General features: G+C 44.2%; 8 protein-coding genes across 8 annotated transcripts; 6 read left to right on the top strand and 2 right to left on the bottom strand.

The window, feature by feature from the left end:
• Positions 1-41: 41 nt before the first annotated feature.
• Positions 42-1472, top strand: PRP4 (LALA0S13e00452g1_1; the record flags this gene model as incomplete). The annotated part of the gene is made up of 1 exon (XM_022772354.1): positions 42-1472. The coding sequence occupies one exon, from the start codon at positions 42-44 to the stop codon at positions 1470-1472; it is 1431 nt and encodes a 476-aa protein (XP_022630881.1).
• Positions 1473-1514: 42 nt separating this feature from the next.
• HDA3 (LALA0S13e00430g1_1) lies at positions 1515-3458 on the bottom strand (the record flags this gene model as incomplete). Its single annotated transcript, XM_022772343.1, has 1 exon — positions 1515-3458. One exon carries the CDS (start codon positions 3456-3458, stop codon positions 1515-1517), a length of 1944 nt encoding a protein of 647 aa, XP_022630880.1.
• Positions 3459-4599: 1141 nt separating this feature from the next.
• On the top strand, positions 4600-5544 carry AOS1 (LALA0S13e00408g1_1; the record flags this gene model as incomplete). Its single annotated transcript, XM_022772332.1, has 1 exon — positions 4600-5544. One exon carries the CDS (start codon positions 4600-4602, stop codon positions 5542-5544), a length of 945 nt encoding a protein of 314 aa, XP_022630879.1.
• Positions 5545-5815: 271 nt separating this feature from the next.
• SEC23 (LALA0S13e00386g1_1) lies at positions 5816-8119 on the bottom strand (the record flags this gene model as incomplete). The annotated part of the gene is made up of 1 exon (XM_022772321.1): positions 5816-8119. The coding sequence occupies one exon, from the start codon at positions 8117-8119 to the stop codon at positions 5816-5818; it is 2304 nt and encodes a 767-aa protein (XP_022630878.1).
• A 1951-nt stretch (positions 8120-10070) lies between these two features.
• On the top strand, positions 10071-11243 carry GAB1 (LALA0S13e00364g1_1; the record flags this gene model as incomplete). Its single annotated transcript, XM_022772310.1, has 1 exon — positions 10071-11243. One exon carries the CDS (start codon positions 10071-10073, stop codon positions 11241-11243), a length of 1173 nt encoding a protein of 390 aa, XP_022630877.1.
• Positions 11244-11677: 434 nt separating this feature from the next.
• On the top strand, positions 11678-12083 carry SMX3 (LALA0S13e00342g1_1; the record flags this gene model as incomplete). Its single annotated transcript, XM_022772299.1, has 2 exons — positions 11678-11686; positions 11745-12083. 2 exons carry the CDS (start codon positions 11678-11680, stop codon positions 12081-12083), a joined length of 348 nt encoding a protein of 115 aa, XP_022630876.1.
• Positions 12084-12485: 402 nt separating this feature from the next.
• Positions 12486-13283, top strand: DPM1 (LALA0S13e00320g1_1; the record flags this gene model as incomplete). The annotated part of the gene is made up of 1 exon (XM_022772288.1): positions 12486-13283. One exon carries the CDS (start codon positions 12486-12488, stop codon positions 13281-13283), a length of 798 nt encoding a protein of 265 aa, XP_022630875.1.
• Positions 13284-14004: 721 nt separating this feature from the next.
• Positions 14005-18570, top strand: GDB1 (LALA0S13e00298g1_1; the record flags this gene model as incomplete). The annotated part of the gene is made up of 1 exon (XM_022772277.1): positions 14005-18570. The coding sequence occupies one exon, from the start codon at positions 14005-14007 to the stop codon at positions 18568-18570; it is 4566 nt and encodes a 1521-aa protein (XP_022630874.1).
• Between the last annotated feature and the right edge of the window lie 706 nt (positions 18571-19276).

Raw genomic sequence — 19276 nt, 5'->3', positions numbered from 1 at the left:
TGGGGTCACCAAAGGGTTAAAGGACGTGGCCAGAGTATCCAATGAGCAACACAGAGGGACGTATCCGGCTGGAAGATATTAGGGTTGATACCGAATATAAAAATAGCGATGGGTCAGCCGCAAATGAAGCGTTGAACAAGTTGGAATTTTATCGAAAAGAGGTACTGCAACTGATTCCTACAAACGATTTAGAGGTCCAACAAACTCTGGAGTTATTCAATGCAGTGCGCGTGGTAGCAAACGAGTCGTTGAGAGATCGCAGAGAAAGATTGGCGGAGCTAGTTTTCCAGAATCAGTCCTTCAGAAATCAACTCTTGGATAAAAACAAGCAGATAAAGAAAGTGGAGGCGGGTGAGCTAGAAGTCGAAGAAGAAGAGGACGATCAGGATGCGGATGAAGAATTTTACACACCGGCTTCAGACGCCCTGGTACGAGCTCGTAAGTTTATAGTACGAGATTCGCTGGTCAGGGCACGTAGAAGGCTCGAAGCTGAATTCAGCCAGGCTAATACACAAATTATACAGGAGACCATTGTGAGCAGACGAACTCTGAATTCGAAATTGTCGACATGTGAGCTGCAGGGATCTCAAATCGTGTCTGAACGGCCGGTTTCGAAAGTGAAATACAGTCCTGATCAAACATTTGCAGCAACAGGAAGTTGGAAAGGTGACATACAATTTTTGGATCCAGAAACCCTGCAAATAAGTCGCAAAATAGAAGATGGACACGACGGTAAGGTTGGCGGGCTGGATTGGAATTCAACGTCGCGGTTTCTCGTATCTGGAGGAGCGGACAACCTTGTCAAAATCTGGGACTTGCGCTCAGACGATAATTCGGCACCTGAAGCTGTCTTCGAGGGCCACGAAAACCGCGTTGCGAACGTGAAATTTCATCCTAGTGATAAATACGTTGCGAGTGCCTCGTTCGACCTGACGTGGAGACTCTGGGACGTGGAAACTCAACAAGAACTTCAGTTGCAAGAAGGACACTCTAAAGAGGTCTATAGCCTGGACTTCCAAAGTGATGGAGCACTTATTTGCAGTGCCGGTCTAGACTCTATAGCACGCATCTGGGACCTTAGATCGGGGAAATCACTCATGGCTCTTGAAGGACACGCCAAACCCATATATGGGGTAAGCTGGTCTCCTAATGGGCATATTGTTGCCACTGCCAGTGGTGACGGGACAGTAAAAATCTGGGATCTGCGAAACGTAGGCGAGCCGTTTTCGATATTGGCACATAACAGTATTGTATCTGATGTTGAGTTCGAGAGGGAACACGGTCATTTTCTTGTGTCAAGCTCGTACGATAAAACTGTTGGCGTTTTCGCTGCAGATTCGTGGCTGAGATTGGCTACGCTAAAAGGTCATATGGACAAAATACTTTCTGTAGACGTGGCACCCAAAGGACTGCATTTACTGAGTTGTGGATGGGACAGGTCGGTCAAAAAATGGTCATTACATAATATTTAAGGAAGTACTTCTAATTGGTACTCTAAATTTGGTGATTTAACTTCATGAATTATACTGGTGCCTTTGCTTGGGGGCATGCACCGGTTTTGTGGACCGGACTCTTGAATATGGAATTTTCTTGAGGTGCTCGGTAAGTGTCTCCATCTGCTCTTCAACACTTTTGAGAACAGCTTTCTCATCATGGATCTGTGATGTTAAGCTTTGAATTCTATCAAGCGCTTTTTGGGATTGTGATTGATCTTCTCTGATCTTGATTTCGATTTGTCGCTCAAGCTCATTTGTTTCTCGCAGAAGTTCTTCTTCGTCTTTCTGAAAAGATTTGATGGCTTCTTCCGCCCGTGTGAGCTCTTCTGTCATGTATTTTTGTTCAGCCATTTTGGATTCTGCTGCCTTTTTCTGCTCCTCCGACTCCTCTCGAACCTTGACATGTTGAATCAGAAGATCCACCAAGATGGTATGCTCTGATCCCCTTTCTCGCGCGCTTTTGAGAAGATTCTCGATTTCCTTTTCGACATCACTAATCTCGAAATTAACGCCCTCAGTATGGCTTATCAGCCTTGCACTTTCTTGTATATTCATCGCGTGAACTTTCATCGCATCGTGCGCCTTAGCTTTGATGTCATCATGTTCTTCTTGATTAGTCTTCATGCGATTAGCTTGCTTGGTCTCTGCATCGTAAAAATCGTTAAGCTCAGCACTTTGCCTCCGTAACTTGTAATGCGATTCGCCAATGGCTTGGATGAGCTTATGGGTAAGATGACCACCTGAAAGATGGTAATTCACAGCGCCGCCATTCTTAGCGTTCGCAATGCCAGTGAGCTGAGCCATATCTTGCTTTAAGGAATTTGTAGAATAGTCGTTTCTTAGTCTTTTTAACTGGTAGTATGACGGGCTCTGTGTATCCTTTGGGAAGGCCGAATTAGGTTTGCGGCCACGTTTGCGGCCACTTTTCAGAGCCTGTGCTAGAACGTCGTCAACCTGATTGTAGTGAACTTCAGTGAGCAAGGACTTCTCAACATCCATAGGAGTGTAAGCCTTTATTGGGTATATGTCTGGTAAAGGCCATGGTATACTAGGATCTTCGAGCCATGCACGCATATATTTTAGTCCCTGAGAGTAAATTGGACGGAGGTCCGGTGGCAAGCTTCCGACAACATCACGGAGAGCCACCACTGCTGCAGTAACTTTAACTAAATAATCTCTGCTTCCAGGCTTCACAAACTTGCCATAGTAGAGTTCACAATGGTCGATAGAATTTATGGTTGTGAGTCGCACCACCGGAACTTTTTGTTCGGGACCTTCCAGGGGTCTGTTCTGGGTGAGAATTTGCTGTACATGTGGCCTTGAAATGTCAACAGATGGATCCAAGCACAACAAAAGATCAAAGTGTATGGTAGGGTCGATGACGAAAGTGGATGAATTTTCTGGAAGCGCATCTGACGGGAAAAGATGGCATGTGCAAGAGTGTTTTTTAGGCTTCTGCTTGATCTTGATGCCTTGTCCTGAGTAGCGTTTGATATTGACCTTATTGCCCAGAAGAAGAGCCTCCAGCAGATCCATCGTTCTTCCGGAACGACACACTAACGCCGTTTCGGTTTGATAGTCCTGGATTATACCGATCAAATCCTTGATAACTCCAAACTTACCGCTCGTCTCAGCCAGATGGTTTGGAATATCCTTGGTTATCAACGATTTGGGCACACCATGGTCGATCAGCAGATACGGGTGTGTCGCGACATACTGGCTGTTTAGACACATTGTTTCCATAGAATGCAACACCACATCTGTATTATAGTCTTCTGTTTCGTAGTATTTCAGAATGTCCGAATAGTGTAACGAAACAATCTGTTCGCTCAACTCTTTTTGATAAAGACACATTGGTGCTGGCAGCCAGTAATCGCCAGAGACGTCGCCAGAGACTCCCATCGTTCGAGGGTCCACGATGGCAGGCTCTGGAACTGTGTCCAGTATCTTAAACAAGTCCATTGGAGACAGCCTAAGAGGTTTTAGAGGAGCTTGGAGCGATTTGTATCAGCTTGGAACAGTAACAGTCTATTTCATGAACTAGTTAGTCAAGATGGCCTTACTCGTTAAAATTGGATGTCTGGTGTACTCGACAGTACTCGAGGTTTCCGGCGAGTACTTGATCGACGGTTCGAAACCGATTGCCAGGCAATACTGGGAAACTAGTCAAGGATGAAAAGAAAAATGATGGGTTCGTGAGCCTATTGAAGAGTGCGTTCTCAATTCGGCTCTGGTCGTCAATTTCTATGCGCCATTTTCGGTCTCCCGTAAGTAGGATATTATAATTTGTAGTGGAGGTAGTTAGAGTTGTAGCGTACGTGGAAGTATTGTGTAAAGCTCAAGATATAGACAACACTATTGAGAATGAAGTCTTTTGGTTATATTTGCTCATCGCAGCTGGTTTGGCCTTGGCTACTTAATTGGTCGAGAAAAGACAGATAAGTACGAAGTGATCTGTGATTTCGGAATAATGCAGATATAACATCGTAAGTGCAAACACAATAAAACAAGGTAGAATGTAGGGGCGGAGTAAACCTCTTACTAGTTAGATGTTTGAAATCTTATAAACTTTGAAACTACCTATTTTTGTAAGTTACAATATGTCCATGTTCAGTCACGTGATATAGCATCTTGGCATATTTATTCGAATTGTCAAATGCACAAACATTGGGTTCACAAGGCTCCAAAACAAGTACTCTTCGCCATTAGTTTGCCCTTCGCATTCTTTTCGATGATACTAATGTATGTCTCATTTCTTTCTTTGTTTTCGTGACGCTGCCTTCAAAAATTTACTTCCCCGTACAAGACGATAATAATCACTCAATCAATCAATCAATCTATCCTCCAAATAGGCTCTATCCGGACATCTCAGGTGGATCCAAGCAACTTGAACATGAGAAAGGACATAGTGATAATGAACCACAACGACACTGGAACTGCGCAATTGAGTAAAGGTACGTCTATCGTTCACACAATTTTTTTTTTGTTACTCCAAAGAGCTTTTTACTGACATTTGGGGCTACTTTTTGGTATGCTCTGTACAGACGAGATAGCTCTCTATGACAGACAGATTAGACTTTGGGGATTGGCAGCGCAGACCCGTATGCGCAGTGCAAAAGTGCTAGTCATTAATTTGGGAGCCTTGGGTACGGAAATTACAAAGAATCTGGTTCTCAGTGGTGTGGGTTCACTGTCCCTAATCGATAGTCACATCGTCGGAACGCAAGATCTGGAATCGCAGTTTTTTGTGAGCAAGGACGAAGTAGGAACCAAACGGCTGGATGCTGCAGCATCCCGAATCCAAGATATGAACCCAAGAGTGGAATTGAACTTCGATAAAGACGACTTTCGAACAAAGCCAAGCTCGTACTTCCAGCAATATAATTTAATTGTCGCGACAGACCTCCACAGCGCAGATATAGTCAAGCTGAATGCTATCAGTCGTCGTTTTAGTGTGCCGCTATTCGTGGCGGGGCTCAACGGGCTCTCAGGTTACATTTTTGTTGATCTAATCCAGTTTGATGCCACTGACGAAAAATTGAAAAGCTCCATGGCCACTCCGCTGAAACGACTGTCTCAAAACCGTGAGGTAATAGAAGTTATAGAGCATTTCAATGAGGAACAAAGCAAGACCTTTGAGAGAATCGTGACACGAAACATCTATTCACCGTTTGAAAAAATGCTAAAGGAGGGCTCTCTCAAGGGTAAATTAACTAGAAGACAACTCAAGCGGCTCACCAATGCAGTTCCTCTTACCTTGGCTCTCTTTGATTACGATGACGAAACTTCAAGTCTTAACGCACAGGACCTCAGAGAAAAAGCTACAGAGAAGTGCGTCCAACTGGGGTTGCCTGTAGAAAACCTGCAACAGAAGTATATCGAGCAGTTTGCAGAGCAAGCAGGTCTCGAATTTGCGCCAGTAGCTGCAGTTATCGGTGGTGCAGTCGCCCAGGACGTGATAAACATTTTGGGGAAAAAACAATCGCCATTGAATAACTTCATTGTGCTAGATGCTATAACTTTAGACATGCATATTTTTGAGCTGTAGTAATGACTTGAAATCCACCGTTCCCGCTAACCTTTCCAGAAAACCATTAGCTGACAACACTTTTTTGCAAAGTGCTTACCTTGAATGTCAATATGTACTTTCCTATTTGATGGGTCTATAAAGCGAACAACTTTTGGTTGCCTCCTCTTTCCCAACACGAACGAGATACCGCGTAAGGCCTTAGCTTACAAGGACATTCATGTCATTCCGGATGAAGTGAATATGTTATGACGTGGCCGTTTGTGGGGAGTAGCTTCGTGTCATAGCTCTTTCAAGTTTGACCACTAACGGTTACCTCCTGTAGATGGACCATGAAATTTTGCAGCGACACGTCATCAGTGAGTACGATGGTAGACCCGCCAGCTGACTGATCTTGATAGCTGTCTGAGGGGTTCAGTTTAGATAGCAAAAATCTAGCCTGTGAGCCACCGGCTTCGGTGTCGATGAATCTTGGTAGGGGGAACCTGTCGACAAGCAATTCCGCGGCTTCGAGTTTAGGTTCTTCCAACAGAGATTTGAAGTCTGCATACTGCGGATCATCTTGGTAACCGGCCTTCCTCCATTGAGCAATCTGTTCACCATGGTAGATCAGGATGTAAAAGAAGGTATCTAGGAGCAGAATGGTATTGGGCTTCACAGAGACGGAGTCTAGCAACACTGGCTGAGGCTCTTCCTCCATGAAGAATGCAGTCAAAGTGGGCTGGATCATAATCAGAGAGTTCGTAGTGTCCTCTCTGGTGAAAATATGTCTGTAGAATGCTGTTTCATCAGGAGAGTTGTTGAATACACTCAAAAACTGAGATCTTCTCAAATAATAAGTGAATTGCGGGTAAAGGGAGAAGTTTGGTGCGAGTCTGAAAGACCTTGGATCATCCTTATTGTAGTCAGCGTATTTTTGGCATAACTTGATCAAAGTCCTGTCAATCCACCTTATTACATCAGCACCATCGTCAGATTCGGCTTTGTGCACCGCAATTCTTGCCATCAAGACCGCAGCTGCTTCTTGATCGAAAGATGCAGCAATAGCTGGTGAGCCGAATGGTAACAATTGATTGGCCACTGTGGTCACTCTAACGCGGTTGGTACCGGACGCATGCTGGTAATTGGTCACGAACTGAGTGTAAGCCAATTTGGGTCTATCCCCACCCACAACACCGGCAGTTGTTACTGCAGTATTAGCGATTTCGAAAAATACTGCGTAAGAATGATGAGGGCTAATGGAGGACATTTTCCATGTTGACGTACCACCAACACCTATTTCCGAGTCACTTATGTTGGCAGCATCTGTTTTCTTGACAGGAGAGGCGTGGCCTATTAGTCCCTGCACCTTCAAATCTCTGCTGGTTTTAACGGACAGGTTCGCATTGAAGGCCATAGTCAAATAACCCTCTTCGTCGCTGGAGAACAGTCTCAAGAACGATTGCTTGAAGATAGAAGTCGAAAAGGCGTCTGTCAATAGTAGCACACCGCCTGTGGAGTCTGTCAGTTGTTTCATTTCGGACATACCAACTTGGTCGTAGCAACCTGCAAATATGTCGACTGTGTGGCCATTTTGAGAAACTCTGTCAGCCAACAAACTGTAAAACTTGGTGGCCTTCTTAAAATGTTTGGCGTTGTCAGAGTCTATGTCATGATGAGATCTTAACGGATCTTTCAGCTCAGAAGATACGACTAGGCCGGGAGCCAAAGTGCCAGGTCCGGAAGCGAAAAGGATAATTCTAGCGGCAACGTTTTTGTAGCATCCTTGTAGAATCAAAGAGGCTATGTTCAACGCAGACCCTGTGGCACGTAATGGTCTGTGACCAGCGGGCACGGACCATAGGTCGGGAGAAAGATTTTCAAGCAATTGGGTCAGTTTGAACTCGACTTGCTCCAAGGGCAAGAAGAAGCGATTTAGTGAAAATGGAGTGACCTTGTTCAAGTGTACGTTAGGTGCAGCTGTGGCCCCTCCCGCAACGCCTGCTGCACCTGATTTCTCACCGGTAAGCATTTCGACAAGCTGCAAAAGCTGGTATTCACGATCACCTCTAAAAACGTTGCATTTGTCGATTGTATCGCAGGAGATATCGTGAAGCTGAACTACGTTGCCGTAGGTGATCAGTCCAACCATAGCGTTGGGAGGCAGTAGCGAAAGCGACGCAATAATAGATTCTTTCAAAGCCTGCAAATTCTCCTCCTCAGCGGTGATATCAACCACGAAAAAGTAGATTGGCGGAACCTGGACCGGTCTATTCGTGATATACTCGATGGTCGTGTTGCTGAGTTCCGCTGGCATGTTATCCTGGCTCATGTTGGCGTAGTGCGCTGGTAAATGATTTCTCGAATTGCAAATAGGACATGTCCATGCATTTGAGCGCAAATCGATCTCACAGTATGGATTGAGTACTGCTTTACACTGTGGCCCGCCACACACCACGGGATTGTACGACATGATCTCCAGATCCTCTTTTTCCTTCAGAGGTGTGTACAAACACCCTACGGGAACAACATTTTTGTTGGCGTCCGCTCTGCTCGATGGAAACACATTCCAAGAGAATCGGACGCCATTGATGTCTTCGTTAGCCTCGAAATCCATTTTTCAAATCACAACAAATCCTAGTTTCTAAGATCTTCTTGAATAACCAAAAAAAATAGGTCGAAAAATCGCCCAAAAAAGGTAAAAAAAAAGGTTAAAGAAAGCTTTTCCAAGCGCTGAAACTACTCAATGCCACTGTTGAGTTTCGAGATCGGCTGAGTCACTGTTTTCACGCGCTTAAAATCAGGCCTGTAGTGCCTTTGTTTGCCCTTTTGTTCCCACTTTTTCCCGTACAGGAGGTGAGTTCAGTTGTGTTTTTTGTAGTGCTATTTCAATTTCTTCCGACTTTTCAAATAGCATTTTGAACGACATAGATATAGATCTATATATTTTTTTGAACAGTGTGTTTGCCACCGTGTAAGAAAATAGTAAATTTGTAGAGTTGAGAGACGGGAAAATGGAGAAGTGATGAATGTGGGAAGTTCGAGAGAGTGAGAGTGAGACGTTGAACTGGAGGGATGCGAATGCTGAGAGTCTGAGGGGGGAGGGAGGTTTCGCAGTTCGGAGATGTACAGTTTTTTTTTTTGATCACTTTGAGCGTATGTGTCGTTGTAGCTGTGACAGTTGTAGTTTTAATCATGAATATAAAATGTCCCTAAGTTTCTCCACAGGTTGTGAGATAGTAGAGTTCGGTTTATGAATGGTTTTTCCACCAATACCGCCGGTATGCGAAATTATTGACGGACATTACGAATTTGCCAGCACAGAAAATGTGCCGACAGATAATAATATGGAAATTGGTGCTATCATGTGTCTGGCTATGGCTTATTTACGTCTTGGCAGGGGTTTGTGTTTGTTCTCGTGTTGAGATTCTGTCTCGAGCGTCGCTGCACGATAAACGTCCCATATCTTGGGTGATCCTATTTATTATTGTAAGAAGTACATTGTTGTTTTATTGAGTTAGAGTCATCTCTCTGAACATGTATTTAACATAAATGGAATGATATTGTAGGGTGGACAAATGTAAAAATTTTCAAGCATTCCGGGTGCAAATAGTGGAGATGGCCTAATCTGAGAACCATACTATCAATTGTAAGTGGTATCACTTGGTTTAATCGACGTCGTGTCTGTTAGATCAGTAGTTGTTCTAGATTCTTTGGGCATCTTCTTTATTGTGACACTGTCATCTGTCACGTGTAGATGATCACTTGATCATGGATTTGGCGCTGGACAAACAGAGAGTCCGACAGATTGAATCTTACCTTCCTCTAGAAAACGGTCCCATACTTTATCCAAATCGAAGAAACTTTCTCAAGGGCTCTCGGCTAGACCCTTATGCAGTAGTCAAAACCCACAATCACGTTGTACGTGCCTCGTCCTTCGTCCCACATTCAACCAATTGCATATTTCCCATAGCCAAGTAGGATTCTATCTTGTCCACCGAACCATGGTTTCCGATAATCGGCCAACGCTTACTCGTGTAGGTTCATTTGACAGATCAGACAGTGTCGATAGTCACGTGCTGCTTCAAGAAGCTCTGAACTTTTATTCTACCGAGACAATGACAGAGCAGACTTTAACCACGAAGAGATAAAAGCTCAGATTCACACTCGCGCTACAAGACATAACCGCGAATTTAAGATTGCGTCTCACGACTGATTGCAGATGCTCTTAATTGTTTTAAAATAATTAACTCAGTCCCTAAGTATTCATAACTGATTGCTGTCGTCTCAACTGCGAAGCAATATAACTTGCACCTCGAATGAACTGAAGCCGCGAACTGTTGTGAGTACATACAATATTCTAATCCCGGTCTTGGTCTCAATTATGACGCCAGGCTTCTCTAAACGGTCGTGGCACTCGTGTGAAGTGCTCCGGCCGTTTTTCTGGTGTTATTTCACCTCTATTTACTCGGTATAATAATAATAATAACAAATTTCAAATATACCTGTACAACTAACTAACTGCATAGTTGCCATCTTTACCAAGAGTTTCTTGGGTTCACGGCATCATGAACTTGAGGGAAGCTCAGGTTGTGATAGCCTGTGTGGCGTCCAGGTTTGGAGCGTCCACTGTGTTTCCAATATTGCAGCATCAATTGGATAAATCCGTGGAGTTCTCAACACCGGTGACATCGTATAGAAGTTTGCAAGAAGGCGTGTTCCTACTACGAAATGATTTCCCATTGTACTCCGGTGGCGTGGTTCACCATGCCCCACTACTGGTGGCACTCATGTCTGCGTTCAACAACGAAAATATGGTTTCTCTGCTGTACGCTTGTGCGGATGCCCTTGTAGCATACCAGCTGATTGCGATGGCCAGAAGCTTCAACAACTCATCTCTTCCATCGTGGGTTCCCGGTGCGCTATACGTTATCAATCCTCTGGTACTACTGTCGTCGGTATCCAAGTCATCCATTGTATTTAGCAACCTGGCCATTTCCACAGCTTTATTGACCGCCCTTCAGGGAAATTGGGTCTGTTCCGCTGTTTCGATTGCCGTAGCATCGTACCTTTCATTGTATCCATTGACTTTGCTTGTACCGCTACTGGCATTACTGCGAGACCACAAACTGAAGACGGTGTCTACCACCGCCGTCACTTTGGTCACGCTACTCTTGTCTAGTTACAAGATAAACGATGGCAGCTGGAACTATCTGTTTTCCACCTACGGCGTGATAATAACTTTTAGCAAGATCATACCGAACCTGGGTCTTTGGTGGTATTTCTTTGTCGAGTTATTCGAGATGTTCATCCCATTTTTCAAAGCCGTTTTCAATCTGTTTGTGGTCTCCTGCATCATACCATTTTCATTACGTTTCCACAAACAGCCCTTCTATGCCTTTGTGCTGTGCCTCTGTTGGATCACACTGACGAAATCGTATCCGACTTTGGGCGACGGGGGGTTTTTATTGAGTTTCATTCCCTTTTTCAAGCCCTTGTATGGATACTTCAGATACTCAGTAATCTCTGCTTTGCTCTTCATTCATGTCACTGTGTTGTCTCCCATTTTTTACCATTTATGGGTTGATTTGGGATCTGGGAATAGTAACTTCTTTTATGCGATATCGCTGGTCTATGCTTTGGGATTGGCAACTGTGTTGGTCGATCTGGTTTGGGCAATGCTGAGGATAGAGTATGATAAGGGCAAACCAAACCTCAACCTCAAACTGACGCCAATATAATCTTAAAATCTCTCACTACTGTTACTCATTTGCTATTATTTACTTTATTATGCTCACTTATAGAAATCGATCAAGTTTTTTAACGTTTAATTTCGACAGCAGTCTTTAAGACGTTGTCGCTAATCGGACCCACCAAAGGTGAGCGCCGTTCAGTTTACGTTTTCACAAGCATAGAGCACCATTTCATAACTTTTACCCTAAAAAGTCAAAGCGAACCTGATTTTTCGCGCAAATGTACACATAGCGTTCACCTTGATCTTGCCCTGCATATGTGTGAGGGGCTGAATTCGATGTTCACTCGTGTCGCTGTCGTTACATCCTGATGCCAGATTCCCCGTAAAACATGACGTATAATTAATGATGCTCCAAAATGGATCGCCCATTAACCAACCAACTTTAGATATCAACGGTCATCGGGAAGCTTCAAACCCCAAATGTCAAGCGTGCGTATCACCGGAATTTTTTCTACCATATCAAACCCTAATACTAACTATTTGACAGCTTTCGCCTGTAAATCCAAAGCCTTTTCTGCGAGACCTTATAGGCAAGAAGATAGTTGTGACTTTGAAGTTCAACAATACACAATACAAAGGATTTTTAGTATCGACGGATAACTATTTCAATCTACAATTATCAGATGCGGAAGAATTCATTTTATTACAATCTAAAGGTAAAGTAGGCGATATTTTTTTGCGATGCAACAATGTGCTCTGGATTGGCGAAGACCAATCAAAGGATATCGCTGGCGATCAAGAAATTGGTGAAAACTTAGCCGAGATCGGCCCTAGTGACGAAAAAGAGTCACTTGAGAATACAGCACCAGCTCAAGAGTCAACATGAAAGTCATGTTTCCTGTCAAAATACGTTTTTTCTGGAACAACATCATCAAAAAAATAACAGAATCGCGCATCGTATCTTGGAAAGGTACTTTAAAGTCACATTCTATGTCAACAGAAATGGCAGATGGAGAAACTTTGCGTTTCAAAGCCGTTCTTTCTCAAAATCGACGGAACCGAGTCGCGCAAAAATAACACTACGAAGTTTATCTAATTGTTGACTAGAATCGCAGTATTGCTCGTGAGAAGCTCACGACCGTGTTACGAATTTCTTTGTCGCTGTTTTAAACACCGTGTATCTACGTCACATGGCCAGTTTTTCAAATTCAAAAACTCGGACCTATTAATACACGATATTTTCCACTAAACAAAACACCCGGTAAACCACCAGCATCTATACGCAAAGATGGCCATTGAAAATTCGGTGATTGTACCCGCTTACCATGAGAAACTCAACATCAAACCTCTCACAACGAGGCTGTTTGCAGCTCTTGGAAACGAGGGTTCCAAGACGACAGAATTGATTTTCGTGGACGACAACTCCAAGGACGGTTCGGTTGAGGAGGTTGAGGCCTTGAAAAAGCAAGGCTACAACGTCAAAATCATTGTGAGAACCGACGAAAGAGGCCTTTCATCTGCTGTTCTGAAAGGATTCCGTGACGCCGAGGGAGAGTACCTCATCTGCATGGACGCAGACCTTCAGCACCCTCCAGAAAGCGTACCTCAGTTGTTTGACGTGTTGAGAAGCCACGCCTTCGTTTTGGGCACCAGATACGCCCCAGGGGTTGGCATTGACAAAGACTGGCCTTTGTATCGTCGTGTGATTTCCTCCGGCGCGCGTATGATGGCCAGACCATTGACGACAGCTTCGGACCCAATGAGTGGATTTTTCGGTTTGCAAAAAAAATATTTGCAGCAGACGGATGCCAAGGAACTCAACGCCCAAGGTTTCAAGGTCGCTTTGGATTTGTTGGTGAAACTGCCTTTGCCCCAGACCAAAGCTATCGGTGAAGTGCCTTTTTCGTTTGGTGTGAGAACTGAGGGCGAGTCCAAACTGTCCGGAAAAGTGATCGTTCAGTATCTCCAGCAATTGCAGGAATTGTACGTTTACAAATTCGGTGCTAACAATCTGGTTTTATTTCTAGCGGCTTGGATTATCTTGGCCCTCTACGCTTTTTTCAAGCTGCTGTCGCTGGTCCGTTAAAGTAAGGACATTACATGTGTATCGAAAATAAATACGTGTGAGATAGTTATATTGTGAATTATAGTCTTGAAGTACATTAAAACATTGAGAGCGTCAGCGATCGATGTGAGCATGGAAAGCCCAATTGATCATCTAGGGCGCCAGCGATCAATGAGTGTACGGTAGTTGTTTTACACGTCACGGTCGTGAAACATGATATAAACTGACTTCCTACAACAATCACTGACATTCCAAGCGACAATACCTTGATCTACTTCATCGCTCTTCAAAAGTAATAACCTTCTTCTCCGAGTTATTCGTTCATGGTACCTTAGAGGTTTAAGATCCTCTTCTGATATCACTCTTAACGTTGTGAAGATTGGTTCTGTATCCGGTGATCTTAAGAAATTGTCTTAACAAGCGGTCCGCCGTCCGCCCGCTCTATTGCGATCTCACCCCCCTGTATTGAACACAAAAGCGCATAATTTAGGGGAGCGAGGCTATTTTGAATGGGACTATAAATACCGCTGGGGGGAAATGCAGTACTTGACGTCGGTTACATCTCTTTCTCGAAGGGTTATACGCTCAGTTCGGTAGAAAAAGGGCTTAGATATAGACCCTCGGCTACTGGGGTTTTGCTGGAAGAGAATTGAGGTTGTTCATTGAATAGAGCTCGAAGAAAGAAGAAAGAGACGGCGTCTGGTGTTTTTAGCGCCGTTGGTTTTTCTGGCTTTGGTATTCTATGACGTTACGTGAGCTTTTACTGCGTGTTTCAGACGCAGGGGAGCCGCTCGTGAGTTGTTCGTACGGTCAAGGTGTCTTAACACTACCCTCTCTACCGCTTCCAGATAGTTACGATGGCTCCCAACCGCTATTTACAATAAAATTAGTCATTGCCGGCGGATCACCACTGGCACGCGATGGATTGGTGTGGACCAACTGTCCCGTGAGCAGTGGAGCTCCATTCGTGCGCGACAAATTTACCAAAAAGAAGATAAATGCCACATTTCACCAAGATTCGCACGTTGAAATCGAAGTATTCGCACCGGGGGCTTTCAGTTTCTATTTCTCGTTCAAGAACGAACATGACGAGCTAGAGACCACGCGGAGATTCTATTTTGTGTCTCCGCCAAATCTATATGTCTCTGGGAAGTATGTGCCTCTAAATTCAATTGCTATGGAAAGCGTCATTTCCAAATGGATGGGGTCCGATTGGGATCCTGTTTTTGAGAAAATCGCTTCAAAAGGATACAACATGATACATTTTACTCCGTTGCAGAAAAGAGGTGAATCCAACTCACCTTATTCTATTTACGATCAACTCCAATTTGACCCAACCTATTTCCCAGACAACGTGCAAGACGTTCAAAAGATGGTCGATAGCTTGCATCAAAAGCACGGCATCCTTACGTTGACGGATGTCGTTTTCAACCACACCGCGAACAACTCCTCTTGGCTTGTTGAACATCCAGATTCAGGCTATAACCACAAGACGGCGCCTCATCTCACAAGTGCGATTGAATTAGATGCCTCCCTTCTTGAATTTAGCGATAATCTTTCCAAGCTCAAACTTCCAGTGGATTTGCATACCACTAAAGATCTGTTTGCGATCATGGATGGAATTAAAGCGCACGTTCTGGCTGGTTTGAAACTTTGGGAGTTTTACGTGGTTGATTCCACTTCTGCAATAGAAGCCGTCGAATCCGATTGGGATGTAATTTCGAATGAAACCATAGAAATTCCGAACAATGTCAAGAATGATCTAGTAGAGTTATCTGCGTTTGTTCGCGATCATTCTTCTGCGGAAGGTTTTGGTCAATTGGGGGAGCGGTTTTCCAATAGACTTGACAGTACTAAATTTGTGACGATCTTGAAGTCCCTCTTCGGCCAGACGCTCAACGACCGAGTCACAGAGGAGGCTCGCAAGATCATTGACGAGCTGAACCTGCCACTTTACCGGGAATACGATGACGATGTGGGAGACATCTTAGAGCAGTTATTCAACCGCATAAAATACATGCGTATTGACGTGCATGGTCCCCAACTAGGCACAATCACTTCAAAATCCCCATTGATTGAACCTTATTTCACACGTTTCACAGGAAAGGACGGTGAAGATTATGCTCTCGCAAACAATGGATGGATCTGGAATGGCGATCCATTGGTGGACTTTGCCTCCAATCAATCCAAAGCATATCTCAGACGGGAAGTGATTGTTTGGGGTGATTGCGTGAAACTGAGGTATGGTTCAAAACCCGAAGACTCCCCATATCTTTGGGAGAGAATGTCGAAATACGTGGAGACTAGTGCCAAACTTTTTGATGGCTTCAGGATCGATAATTGCCACTCCACGCCTTTGCACGTCGGAGAATATTATCTGGATCTGGCTCGTAAGCATAATCCAAATTTGTATGTCGTTGCAGAATTATTTTCGGGATCTGAATCAATGGACTGTCTGTTTGTGGAAAGGCTTGGTATCTCTTCTTTGGTAAGAGAGGCAATGCAGGCATGGTCAGAAGAAGAATTGTCAAGGCTGGTTCACAGGCATGGAGGAAGGCCGATTGGCTCCTTCAAGTTTCTTCCTCTAGATGATTTTGCCTACCCATCAGACGCCCATAAACTTGACTCCAACGAGAGTAAGTCTGGCGCTAACCTCGAAGTGAACATCCCGAAAATTTTGACCGCAACGCCGCCTCATGCTTTATTTATGGACTGTACGCATGACAATGAGACCCCGTTCCAGAGAAGAACCGTAGAGGATACTTTGCCCAATGCTGCTTTGGTAAGTTTTTGCTCTTCAGCCGTCGGGTCTGTCTATGGGTACGATGAATGTTTCCCATATTTACTTGATGTCGTTGGAGAATCAAGAACCTATGAGGTAAACGGCGATTCGGGCATATCAGAAGTTAAAACACGTCTTAACAGGATAAGAGCGGAAATTGCTGACGGTAGTGCCGAGATAGAGGACTCTGAAATGCACGTTCATCACGACGGTCAGTTCATAACTTTTCAGAGGAACAATGCTAAAACGGGTAAGGGATGGTTTTTGATTGCGCGTACAAAATTCAATGAAAATGTTGGAGAACAGAAATTGCCTAAAATAATCTTTAGTGGCTCTCGCTGCGAGCTAGACTTTGCATACTCACTCGTGAAAACCGGAGATGTTATTCAGGATGACAAGGTCATTAAAGGTATTCCTACAAAACTTCAAGCATTGACAGATTTTCTTGTCAACTATAATGACGGTGCAAAAGAGTCTTATATTGAGATAAGTGGTGAGTTCCCGCCCGGTTCTATTGCTGTCTTCAAAACACAGCAGAATGGCATCGACGATACGTTATTAGGATTTTTGCGTTCTGGAGCTTTGAAGGCTTCCGAAAAATTGGATTTATACTCTCTCAATTCCTTGTTGTATCGCTGTGATGCAGAGGAGCGCGATCTAAGTTCGGGAACAGTTGGCTCATACAATGTGCCAAACTATGGAACCCTAACATACTGCGGTCTGCAAGGATGGGTCTCGGTATTGAGAAGCATAGTTTTTAACAACGATCTCGCGCATCCTCTCAGTGAGCATTTGCGTTCTGGTCATTGGGCTTTGGATTATGTTGTTCAAAGACTCGACATATACAAGGATAGACAAGGGGGCGTTGCCGAGATGCAGGAGTGGCTTGCTTCTCGGCTTAACAGAGTGAGGCAACTTCCTTCGTTTCTGGTTCCAACGTACTTCGCACTTGTTATCGGCACAGCCTATCAAGTATGTCGGTTTAGAGCATTGAGACTACTGTCAGAAAATGTAGGGGACTCTACAAGATTCGTGCAAAGTTTGGCCTTAACATCGCTCCAGATGGTTTCCAAAATGCAATCCACTTCCCTCTTGCCCGATGAGAAAGTTCCCTGTATGGCAGCTGGTCTTCCTCATTTTGCGACGAACTACATGCGGTGCTGGGGGAGGGACGTTTTCATTTCATTGAGAGGCCTCCTACTTACAACAGGACGCTATGACGATGCAAAAGAACACATTCTGGCCTTCGCTAAAACTCTCAAGCATGGATTGATTCCAAATCTTTTGGACGCAGGCAGAAATCCACGCTATAATGCTCGTGACGCCGCTTGGTTCTTCCTACAGTCTATTCAAGATTATGTCAACATTGTGCCAGAAGGCAGCAAAATTCTAAAGGAAAGGGTCACAAGACGCTTTCCACTAGATGACACTTATGTTCCAGAGGATGACCCTCGAGCATTTTCCTACGAGTCTACAATCGAAGAGGTCGTTTATGAAATTCTGGCAAGACACGCCCGTGGTATTACCTATCGTGAGGCGAATGCCGGGCCGAACTTGGACAGGGTTATGTCTGATAAAGGATTCAACGTAGAAGTCAAAGTCCATTGGGACACTGGTCTTATTCACGGCGGATCACAATACAATTGCGGAACGTGGATGGATAAGATGGGAGAAAGCGACAAGGCCGGTTCAAGTGGTGTGCCTGGAACTCCTCGTGATGGTGCAGCTGTTGAGATCAATGGTCTTTTGAAGAGTGCTTTAAGATTCATCATCCAACTGCAAGAAAAGGGGCTTTTCAAGAGATCTGACGTAAAGAGGTCCGATGGTAGCAAGATCACATTTGCTGATTGGGACAATTTGGTGCAACTTAACTTCGAACGCAAGTTCTATGTTCCGAAGGACCAGTCGGACGACGAAAAATTTGACATAGATCCAACTTTGGTGAATCGTCGTGGTATCTATAAGGATCTTTACAAATCTGGGAAGGATTATGAAGATTATCAGTTGAGGCCCAATTTTGCGATAGCAATGACAGTTGCACCAGAGCTGTTTACAGCTGAGAATGCTCTGACGGCGTTGAGGAACGCGGACGCTATCATTCGCGGTCCTGTGGGTATGCGTACCTTGGACCCAAGTGACTATAACTACCGTCCTTACTATAACAACGGCGAAGATTCCGATGACTTTGCCACATCTAAGGGGCGGAATTACCATCAAGGACCTGAATGGGTGTGGTTGTACGGTTACTTTATGCGTGCGTATTACTACTTCAGTTCGATAGCTGACCCACATTGTCGCAGCAAAGACGGTTTTCATCCGTCCTCTTACCTACTGCAGCAACTGTACACTCGACTTGATGGTCAAAAACATGCAATTTTTGAAAGTCCTTGGGCAGGTCTCACTGAACTGACTAACAAAGACGGTGCTTTCTGCGGTGATAGTAGTCCTTCTCAAGCTTGGAGTACAGGCTGTACCTTGGACTTCTTTTACGATTTGTGGAATGCGGAAAAAAAGGGTATCAAGTAAGTCGGATGGATTTAGCGGGTGCCCATTTACGGACAGTTTTTTAGATAAAAACAATGACTGGTATTTTATTAAGGTTTAACAAGAATGAATCTTGGTTCTAAAGTGAGTTAGTGAGTGAACAACACACTCATCTTTGTTCCAGCATACCGCTGACTGGACTTGAGCAGTTTTCTTAGAGATAGCCGACAACTCAAATGGTTGGGGGCTTTATAGTGTTATACGAACCAAGCATTTTGAAAATGTGTTAGCATGAAATACCAATGAAACTGCTACCAGCCTGCTGTTAGCAAAGTCTGTTAGTACACGGGTGCATTGTAGTGTATGTTTCATGAAGCTGTCGGCACCACACAACTATGATTTTGGCAACTACAGTTCCTCAGCTTTGATCACGTGCTATAGATTCTTGTCTCAATCCGTTTTGTTTTCATGCTATTTACAGAGACGCATGGCACATCCATGTATAAATTCCATACCAATTCATGACAGCTCTTCTTTGATCTTAGAATCTCCATAGCAGGCGTGCACAACTTATCGTTTTATTATGATGTGTCGTTGGGTTCACAATCAGCACGTGCCCAGGTCGTTGTCTCAAGATTCGTTTCTCAGCCCTAGTCGTTAAGCCCTAAGGTATTAAGCTTAGGGTTTAAGCCCTATATAATAATGATAATAGTCATAATGATTAACCTGAACCAAATCCTTTTTAGTT

Source organism: Lachancea lanzarotensis, scaffold LALA0S13, assembly GCF_000938715.1.
Source record: "Lachancea lanzarotensis genome assembly LALA0, scaffold LALA0S13, whole genome shotgun sequence".
NCBI classification, from domain to species: Eukaryota; Fungi; Ascomycota; class Saccharomycetes; order Saccharomycetales; family Saccharomycetaceae; genus Lachancea; species Lachancea lanzarotensis.
Note: the sequence above shows the minus strand (reverse complement) of the source record. Positions and strands in the feature narration are given on the sequence as shown.